General features: G+C 41.8%; 1 protein-coding gene across 1 annotated transcript; it reads right to left on the bottom strand.

Annotated features, from left to right (window-relative positions):
• Positions 1-1,767: 1,767 nt before the first annotated feature.
• LOC122544011 (zinc finger protein 239-like) lies at positions 1,768-10,124 on the bottom strand (the record flags this gene model as incomplete). The annotated part of the gene is made up of 2 exons (XM_043683024.1): positions 1,768-2,205; positions 9,218-10,124. Coding segments are annotated over 2 exons (1,008 nt in total), but the record flags the coding sequence as incomplete, so codon positions are not given.
• Positions 10,125-11,252: the final 1,128 nt, after the last annotated feature.

Raw genomic sequence — 11,252 nt, 5'->3', positions numbered from 1 at the left:
GACAGGCCACTATAAATGCCGGAGGAAACATCGCAGAAGCGCTTCACAGGAGGCTCCCAAGCACTGAGGATGTCACGTAGACAGGGGACGAAACGTTTGCAAGACAAATTCCCAGCTCGGCGAACAGAACCACAACAACGAGCACCCGAGCTACAAATCTTCTCCCAAACTTAGACTTTGTAAATGGGATAAATCTTTGCTGAGTGTTTTTAAATATGACGTGGCGGTGCCGATGTTGGACTGGGGTGAACCAAGTTAAAAATCTCACAACACCATATTATAGACCATCAGGTTTATTTGGAACCTTTGGACCTAGCTCATGACAGAGCAGCACTCCAAAGCTTGTACTTTCAAATAAACCTGCTGGACTATAACCAGGTGTTGGGTGATTTTAACATTTTTTAAATAATTCCTTAAAAGTCTGTTGTTGCATCTACATTAATCAAGTGTCCAAGTTTATTTTAGCTAGCTTTGTCTTCAAATTCTAATATTTGCCTTCATTCCAGTTTAGAAGAGCATCTGAGATTCGTACCTTCTCCCTTTCAACCTGCAAGGGACAGGTATTCAAGATTCTCTCTCCTATTTCCATTGGAAGTTCATAAAGTCCTTTCATGGCTGATTGTTTGCAGAATTATCCTGATTAAACTGCACTCAGATACTGTTGGTTTTTACATGGATCATGATACTCCCACACACTATCAAATTTGTCTTGTGGCAGAGTCTGGACAAGACATGTCCTTGCCAGAGGTAGCAGGTTTACACTCTTTTAGATTTGTCACAAGAAATATTTTTCATAAGTGAAAAGGGGAAGTGAACTTTTCCTTATAATTTCTTAAGATTTCATAACATAATTGGTTTTTTTTAAACAGATTATCCACACTGAGAACATAGAACAAACAGCTGTACAACACAGAAACTGGCCCTTCGGCCCACAATGTTGTGCCGAACATGACACCAAATTAAATTAATGCTTTCTGCCTGCCCTTGGTCCGTACACCTCCATTCCTTGCATATTCATGTGCTTATCTGAAAATCACTTAAATGCCCTATTGTATCTGCCTCCACCACCACCACCTCTAGTAGTATGTTCTCAGACTCCTATTACTCTCTGTAAAAAAAAAAACTCTCTCCTTTGAACTCCTAACCCCCACCCCCTAAAATGCGTACCCCCTACTATTAGACATTTCAATTCTGGGAAAAAATATTCTGACCATCAACCCTATCTATGCATCTCATAATTTTATAGACTTTTATCAACTCTCCCCACAACCTCTGCTGATCCAGATAAAATAATGAGTTTTTCTAGCTTCTTATTATAGATCATTCTCTCTAATCCAGACAGCATCCTGGTAAAACACTTCTGCACCCTCTCCAAAGCCTTCCTATCCTTTCTATTATGTGGCAACCAGAATTGAATGCAACCTTGGCCTAACCAAAGCTTTATAAAGCTGCAACATGACATCCTGACTCCTGTACTCAATTCCCTGACCAATAAAGGCTAGCATAGACTTCTTTACCATCCAAGCATGGCCACTTTCAGGGAGCTATGGACTTGACCCCCAAGATTCCTCTGTACATCAATGCTGTTCAGGGTCCTTCCAGGAACTGTATATTTTAACATTCAATCAATCACCCAAAGTTCAGTACCTCACCCTTATCCAGATTAAACTCCATCTGCCATTTCTCCATCCATATCTGCAACTGATCTATATCCCACTGTAACCTTTGACAACTTTCTACAATATCCACAACTGTATCATCTGCGAACTTACTAACCCACCCATCTACATTTTCATCAGTCATTTATATATGTATCATAAACAGAGGTCCCAGAACGGATCTCTGCAGAACACCACTAGTCACGGACTTCCAGCCTGAAAAAACACACTTTCACCACATTGCTCTGTCTTCTGTGGGACAGCCAAGTTAGAGAATTAGAATATCCTTTATTGTCACATGTACTCAAGTACGGAAGTATAAGAGTACAGCAAAAAGTTTTACAACGTCGTCTCTTATGGCACTATCTTAGATCTGACCACCCGCACCAGACCCCAGTCCAATAACTGTGCCCACTCCAAGCTTCCAGTCCGCTCCACACCTCCTGTCAGCTGCTCCAAGGTAAGTTTCCTCCGGGACTCGCTCCCCACGACGACCTCTGCTCTGGGGCTATCCTCTTGATTTTTATGATCCCAATTGGTGCTATGTCTGGACAAGTCAGATTTCAAAATGAAACTGGTTAGTTTTTCTTTTCATTTTATTTTACTGGTGGTTAGTCACTGAAACAAGTCACATGAGGCTGCACAGCTTCTTTAACAACAAAACATAAGTTTATTACACAAAAGACGCAAGCAGAAAAATACAAACCAAGCTTTTAGAACAGATTAAAAAAATCTCAAAATGTTTCAACCTATTTTCCAACACCATTGCTTCACCGCAATTAAAATCCAGATATTACATCTTTATTCCAAATTTTTAAGTTCGATTTAACTGGTTCTCCCCAATTTCTGTCTAGTGAACCATGGGGTCTTTATACATTACTCATGAAACTGACAGCTCAGGCCTTCTCTGCTTCAAATAACCTGCAGATTACTAATCAAACATTCCTGTTGAAACATACCAAAGTTTTCTAATTCATTTCCTAAACCTCCCTAAAGAATTCCCTTTCTAGTAGAGAGGTGAAACGCCCTTCTGACCTCAGTCAGGTCTCCTCTGAACTGCTCTAAAAGCTTTCAGTCTCTGAGTTTTTGAAGGAAAACAAAATCAATCTTTGAATATTCTGAACCAAAAACAAACTAATGGCCTTCGACGGTCAGCCAGTTATAAACAATATTTTCCTGGCGTAGGATACTCCAGCCAGAGCTCCTCTGCTCCACCTGTTCTTATTCTCATTTCTGGATTTTTTTTTTCAAACTTTTGATTTACTTGGAGAGGAATGGAGGAGGCAGCTCCAATCGGAGGTTGGTGCAGGAGGAGAGTCCCAGATGGGAATCTGGCGTGGGAGGCCAGAGTCCCAGAACGCAGGCCGGGGCAAGAAGGCGAGTCCCAGACCAGAAGCCGTCATGGGAAGGCGAAACCCAGACTACAGGCAGTGGGGAGGCAAGCCCTGTTGCGATCTGGAGGCTAGGTGCCGGCACAGACTTGGGTGAAAAGGATTGTAACTCGAGTACTTCAAAAATGTTATTCTTGTGCTGGACTTTTATTTATTATTCTTTCAATTCTATACCAAATACTTAAATATCTTAATACTTAATCAAATACTTAAGGGGTGGGCTTGGTGATTAGCACTGCTGCCTCACAGCACCAGGGACCCGGGTTCAATTCCAGCGTCGGGCAACGGTCTGTGTTCAGTTTGCACATTCTCCCTGTGTCTGCATGGGTTTCCTCCGGGTGCTCTGGTTTCCTCCCACAGTCCAAAGATGTACAGGTCAGGTGAATTGGCCATGCTAAATTGCCTAGTGTTAGATGTATTAGTCAGGGAAATGGGTTGCTCTTTGGAGGGTTGGTGTGGACTTGTTGGGCCGAAGGGCCTGTTTCCACATTGTTGTGAATCTAATCTGTATCTAGGTATCTTGTATATAAGATGGCGCTGTAAGCAACGACACTGCAAACCATCTTTCATGCTCTTGTTCGATTGCACGTGACAACAAAGCTAATTCAATAAAAAAATGTCAAATTTAGACTCTAGGGCCTTCCTGCTCTCTGGATTAGGTCACCCGAAGGAATGTATGACCTAGCTTTTTATTTTAAAGAAACAGTTCACAAACAGAAATCATATGCCATTATTTTGAAATTCAAGTGTTAAAATTAATTGAAATATTAATTAAACATCTTGCATCAAATTTCTCAAAACTAATCTAACTCAGCTATTTCTGAGCCATGAGCTTGTTTCCCCAATATCTTGATTGCACACCACAGAAAAAGCAACTAAAATGATGATAATCAGCAGCACAAATGCTTGAACTGCCTTAACAATAAATGCCAAAACTGTTCTGGTAAAATGTGACAACTATTGACATAATTCACCTACTCATCTGAAGATCATCTCTCACAATGGTAAATATTTGACGTCATAAGTACAGATGGCTCAAACAAAAATTCATACATGAAATGTAAAGATTCTCCAGCTCTCCATTCATCTGCATGTTGATATTTTCCAGATGATTCTGGACCTAGTTCAATTTAACATTACCTTTTTTACCCTCTTTGGAAAGTCTCTCACGCTTCTACAATCCACAGACTATTACTATGTGCTTGTTTTCTCTCTAGGACTGCATCAGTCATCTCCTGTTATTTGACAAGCATTCAAAAATTGGACAAAGGCAAACCATGGAGTTAAACGCTTAAATTAGTGTAGATGGGAAGGATTTAGATTTTTGAGATATTGAGGCCACTTTTGGGAAAGGAGAAAGCTGTTCAGAAGAGATACACTTCATCTGAGCAGAAAAGGAACTAATTTCTTGGCTGAGAGAGTAAATATTGTAAAGGGAGTGGATATAGACTTGTCAGACAACGAGGGTGGATTGACTAATGGGCCTAGTTTATGAATTGCCAGAGGGGGCAAAAGAGAAATGGAAAAGGAAGTGAGGGAAGGCTTAAGTGTTGACAATAGCCAAAAAAAAACTGGTCACCTTCCAATGAACGAGAGATAGGGCAAGGTTAAATTATAGGCATGTAAATGCATGTAGTGAACAAAATTGGGGAACTGGAAGCAGAAGTCGCTCTGATGGGATATGACGTATTAGCATTGGCAGAAATGTGGCTCAAGCCAGAAAAGGATTGGATCCTTCACATCCCAAGTTGTAAGGCTTTGAGGAGAAACAGTGTGGATAAAAAGGGAGGAGGTGCAGCAGTCTTAGTCAAAGGTAGTACTTTTGCTCTTGAACAACACACAGTTCCTGAATTAGAATCTATATGGTTGAAATGAGAAACAGGAAAGATGATCTTGCCGAATATTTATTATGGAAGGAAGGATGCACTGGCCCTGGAGCGTGTTCAGAAGAGGTTCACAAGAATGGTCCGAGGAATGGAAAGCTTAACATATGAGGTACATTTGAGGACTCTGGGTTTATAAATTGATGGAATTTAGAAGGATGAAAGGGTATCTAATTGAGACAGAATACTGAATGGCCTGGACAGAGTAGATGTTGAGAAGATGTTTCCATTCATAGGAGAGACTAGGACCAGAGGGCACAGCCTTAGAGTAAAAGGAAGACCTTTTAGAACAGAGATAAGGAGAAACTTCAGGCAGTGAGTGGGGAATCTATGAAATTCATTGTCACAGAAGACTGTGGAGGCCAGGTCAATCAGTATATTTAAGACTAAGATAGATAGGTTATTAAGTATCAAGAGGATCAAGGGTTATGGGAAGAAAGTGAGAGAATGGGGTTGAGAAACTTATCAGCCATGATTGAATGGCAGAGCAGACTCAATGGGCTGAATGGCCTAATTTCTGCTTCTATGCCTTATAGTCCAGGTGAGGTGGATTGGGTACATGCTAAATTGTCCATAGTGTCCAGGTACGTATAGGTTAGATGGATTAACCATGGGAAATGCAGGGTTTGGAGGGGGAGGGAGGAGTAGAGTCTGGGTGGGGTGTGCTTCAGAGGGGTAGTGTGGACTGGTTGGGCCAAGTGACCTGTTTCCACACTGTAGTGATTCTATGTGTTGTTCTGTGTGATGTATATGGACTTCAGTGAGGCATTTGATACGATTCCACACGGTAGGCTATTGCACAAAATAAGGAGTTTTGGGATTGAAGGTGATTTAGCGGTTTGGATCAGAAATTGGCTCACTGAAAGAAGACAGAGGGTGGTGGTTGATGGGAAATGTTCATCCTGGAGCTGTTACCAGTGGTGTGCCACAAGGATCGGTTTTGGGGCCACCGGTTTGTCATTTTTATAAATGATCTGGACATGGGCATAGAAGGATGGATTAGTAACTTTGCAGATGACACTAAGTTGTGGATAGTGCTGAAGGTTGTTATGGGTTACAGAGGGACATAGATTAAATACAGAGCTGGGCTGATAAGTGGCAAATGGAGTTTAATGCGGAAAGGTGTAAGGTAGTTCACTTCGGAAGAAATAAAAGGAATGCAGAGTACTGGGCTAATGGTAAAGTTCTCGGCAGTGCAGATGAACATAAATCTCTGATACATAAATCTCTGAAAGTTGCCACTCAGATCGATCGAGTTGTTAAGAAGGCATATGGTGTGTTGGTGTTTATTGGTAGGGGGATTGAGTTTAGGAGCCACCAGGTTATGCTTCAGCTGTTTAAGACACTGGTAAGGCCACATCTGAGGTATTGCATGCAGTTCTGGTCACCGCATTACAGGAAGGATGTGGAAGCTATGGAAAGGATTCAGAGGAGATTTTGCCTGTAATGGAAGGAAGGTCTTACGAGGAAAGGCTGAAGGAACTGAGGCTATTTTCATTGGAGAGAAGAAGGTTGAGAGGTGACTTACTCGACACATATAAGATAATCAGAGGGTTAGATAGGGTGGATAGTGAGAGCCTTTTTCCTTGGGTGGTGAAGGTTAACATGAGGGACATAAGCTTTAAATTGAGGGGTGATAGATTCAGGACAGGTATTAGAAGTAGTTTCTTTACTCAGTAGTAGAGGGGTGGAACGGCCTGCCTGCAACAGTAGTAGAATTGCTGATGTTGAGGGCATTTATATGGGCATTGGACATACATATAGACAATAATGGAACGGCGAAGGTTAGATGGGCATCAGATTATTTTCACAGATTGGTGCAACATCGAGGGCCGAAGGGCCTGTACTGTGCTGTAACATTCTATATTTGTATTTGGGGAATAGCAATCATAGTAAAGGTTCAACATTAAGTTGGAAAACAACGAAAATCAGTGAATGATTAAGATTCCAGACTGGAACAGGGTAGATTTGAGGGATCCTAAAGTTGAACTGGAGCACATTGATTGTAAATGCATTTTGGGTGATAAAACAATGGACGAAAAATAGGGAGAATTTCAAAAGAGGGTGCAAGCTAGGTACATATCCATGAGAAATAAGTACAGGGTATTCTAAGCTAGAGTACCATTAATAAGGATATTAATGAGAAAATAAGGAAGAGAAAGGAGGCATATAATACACAGTAGACTGATAAAAGCAAGAGAGATGGTAAGGCTGGAATAACGGAAGCTAAGGGGAAGCATGAGGAAAAGATGGCAGACTGTGCTAAACCAAATAGTAAAATGTTCTTCAAATATATTAATAGTAAAAAAATTAGTGAAGGATAGAATGGGGCCCATAAGGAATAAGCAGGGTAAACTACTTACTGAATCAAAGGGTATTGCAGAGGTACTAAATGAATATTTTCCTTTTGTCTTTAGCAAATTCAAAAATGTTGACAATGGCCAAGACAAAATATGAATGTTGGGAAACTGATCATTATAGTCATAGATTAGGAAGAGGTACTAAAAAGATTGGCAGCACTCCAAATAGAGAAGATGCCAGGCCCAAATGGGATGCATCCTAAATCGCTGAGAGAAGTAACAGAGCAAATCACAGAACCACTGACAGAAATTTTCTAGGTCCCTCTGAACAAGGATAAGGCCCAGGGACTAAAGGATTGCAAATGTGACACTGCTGTTTAAGAAAGGAGCAAAGAATAACCCAGTAAATTACAGACCTATCAGCTTGACATCAATAGTGAGAAAACTGATGGAGGCCGCAATACAGAATAAGGTAAATATGCATTTAAAGAAAAATAATTTAATATTAGACAGCCAACATGGCTTTATCAAGTGCAGGTCATGTCTTACAATTTTCTTTGGTGGATAAGGGCAGTGCTATGGTTGTAGTATGTTTGGACTTTCAGAAAGCATTCGATATGGTGCCACAAGTTGAGTTGGCTAGCAATTAGAAATGTTTGGGGTTGATGGATCCTTGGCAGTGTGGTTTAGAAGTTGGCTAAAAGTTAGAAAACAGAGGGTAATTATGGATGGGCATTTCTCAGTTGGAGATGAATTGAAAGTAGTGCTCCCCACGGAATGGTTTGGGACCCTTGCTTTTTCTGATTTATACAAATGATTCGGAGATGTGTGTTGAGGGCAAAATCTCTAAATTTGTTGATGCTACTAAGCCAGGGAGAATACTGAATTGAGAGATTGATGCTGAGCAACTTCAGAGGGACATTAACAAATTGGCCAAATGGGCAGAGATCTATCTGGCAGATAAATAAGAGGCCATGCATTTTGGTAGAAGAAACAGATACAATACCGGCTCATTGATACAACTTTAAGGAGAGTGCAGGAGCAGAGGGACACGGACAATTCTCTGAAAGCGGCCAGGTGAGGGGAAACGGTTGTTCAGTCGGCTTTTATGATCCTTGGGTTTATAATTAGAAGCCTAGAGTATAAAAGCAAGGAAGTGATGCTACACCTCTACACATCATCGATCAGACCACAGGTACTTCCAGTTCTGGACACTTTATTAAATGAAGAATGTGGAGAGAGTTCAAAGAATATATACTAGAATTATATCAGGAATAGGGATTTTAGATACAAGGAAATATTAGAGAAATTGGGCATATTCTCCATGGAACACAAAAGATTAATAAGTGACCTTGAGATTTTTCAAAATCATCAACAATTTTGACAGGATAAAGAAGGATATTCTGTTTCCACTCGTTGTTATGTCTGTAACTAATGGTCACAAAATTTCAGGACTGTCAGCAAGAGAGCTAGGGGTGAAAGGAGGAGAAAGTTCTTGACTCAGAATTTTTAGGATTTAGAATGCAGTCTGGGGCTGTGCTGGAGGTGGATTCCGTCGGAGATTTCAAAAACGAATGTACATTTGAAAGTGATGAATTTAGAGAGCTACTGAGATAGGGCTGGTGAATCAGACGAGCTGGTTAACTCTTTCAGAAGCCAGTACAATCACAATGGGTCAAACGGTCTCATTCTGTAGTTTCACTTAGGAACTTCTCCACATGCTGAAAGAAGACTATTAATAGTAGAAATATATCTGCTCAGTTACTCATGAACTCGCTGGTGTCTAAGCAGTTGGGATGAATCAATAAATCCCTTCCCGCACTCTGAGCAGGTGAATGGTCTCTCTCCAGTGTGAACTCGTTGATGTTTCAGCAGGTTGGATGAATCAGTGAATCCCTTCCCACAAACGGAGCAGGTGAATGGTTTCTCCCCTGTGTGAACCCGCTGGTGTACAATGAGGTCAGATGACTGCCTAAACCTCTTACCACAGTAGGTGCAGCTGAACGGTCTTTCCTCGGTGTGAACTCGCTGGTGTTTCAGTAGGGTGGACGAATCGGTGAATCCCTTCCCGCACACGGAGCAGGTGAATGGCTTCTCTCCAGTGTGGACCCGTTGGTGAGTCAGTAGATGGGATGAATGAGTGAACCCCTTCGCACACACAGAACAGATAAATGGTCTCTCCCCAGTGTGAACTCGCTGGTGTACAGTGAGGGTGCCAGAGTGCCTGAACCTCTGTCCACAGTAAGGGCAAATGAATGGCCTCTCCTCAGTGTGAACTCGCTGGTGTGTCAGCAAATTGGATGACTGAGTGAATCCTTTCCCACATACAGAACAGGTGAATGGCCTCTCCCCTGTGTGAATTCGTTGGTGTTCAATGAGGTCACCTGACTGCCTAAATGTCTTCCCACAGTAAGTACAGCCGAATGGTCTTTCCCCAGTGTGAACCCGCTGGTGGACAGTGAGGCTGGCTGACTGCCTGAACGTCTTCCCACAGTCAGTGCAGCTGAACGGCTTCACCTCAGCATGAAGTTGCTCATCTGTCAGCACATTGGACGCATCGACAAATCCATCCTCACAATCAAAGCAGGTCAAGGTCCCCTCTCCAGTGTGACTGCGTCGATGTGTTTCTAGCTGGGATGGGTAACTGAATCCCTTCCCACAGACTCCACATTGCCATGGCTTTTCACCGGTGTGACTGCGTCGATGGATTTCCAACTGGGATGGATAATTGAATCCCTTCCCACAGTCTCCACATTTCCACGGTTTCTCTCCAGTGTGACTATGTCGATGAATTTCTAGCCTAGATGGATAATTAAATCTCTTTCCACAGTCTCCACATTTCCACGGTTTCTCCGTGGTGCAAGCATCCTTTTGACTCTCCAGGTTGCACAATCAGTTGAAGCCTCATTTACTCTCTAAACACATGTACAATTTCTCCCCACTGTGAATGATGCACTGTTGTTTTTTTCTTGCTGTGTAACTGTCTAAAGCACTTTCCACAGTCAGTGCACTGGAAAACTCTCACTTGCATATGTGTCTTGATGCTTTTCCGGCCATACAGATGTTTGAAATCATTTTCCACTGACAGATCAGATAAACACATTCAAAGACTGGTAATATTCAGGTCCTAATGAACCAAGTGACTGTTAGATCTTGGCACAATGTCCAATCCCATCCTTCTAATTTCTGTAAAAGAAGTTTACAAAAGTCATCATTGTAAGTACAGGAGAGAAATCCAGAGCGGTCAATGAGTTTCTATACACCATTTTCCCCTCTCGTTTCACCAAAACTACAAATCTCCATCCCACACACTCACCTTCATCTCTCTGCTAAAACCCAATAAAGCACTGGAAATATTTTTCTGTACTCTTTAACATATGTATGACTAGAGATAAGTTTGATAATTCACTTCAATCATTAATCATGGCAGAACATGAATATAAAAGGTCCTGACCAACAGTACAGAATAGTAGACAACAGTCTCATATCTAAAAGTGACCGCATAAGCATTAAATGAACTGAGAAACAGTTTCTCCAAGCACCCCATTGTTCCTCCTGTCCCTCTCAAAAACTAAAAACCTGGAATTAGTCTCATGAGCCATTATGATTCTGTTCTCTTTCCGAGCAAGTCTAATTAAACATTGAGAAGTTAAACACCTAGGGTGTAGGTTTGCTCACTGAGCTGTAGGTTTGATATCCAGACCTTTCATTACCTGGCTAGGTAACATCATCAGTGGCGACCTCCAAGTGAAGCGAAGCTGTTGTCTCCTGCTTTCTATTTATACCTTTCTCCTGGATGGGGTCCCTGGGGTTTGTGGTGATGTCATTTCCTGTTCGTTTTCTGAGGGGTTGATAGATGGCATCTAGATCTATGTGTTTGTTTATGGCATTGTGGTTGGAGTGCCAGGCCTCTAGGAATTCTCTGGCATGTCTTTGCTTAGCCTGTCCCAGGATAGATGTGTTCAATACCCTGACTAATAAAGGAGAGCAGCGGCAGTGGGGAAAACCGTACCGTCCATG

This window comes from Chiloscyllium plagiosum, chromosome 45, assembly GCF_004010195.1.
Source record: "Chiloscyllium plagiosum isolate BGI_BamShark_2017 chromosome 45, ASM401019v2, whole genome shotgun sequence".
Lineage (NCBI taxonomy): Eukaryota > Metazoa > Chordata > Chondrichthyes > Orectolobiformes > Hemiscylliidae > Chiloscyllium > Chiloscyllium plagiosum.
The sequence above is the reverse complement of the archived record's forward strand: the minus strand, read 5'-3'. Positions and strand labels throughout refer to the sequence as shown.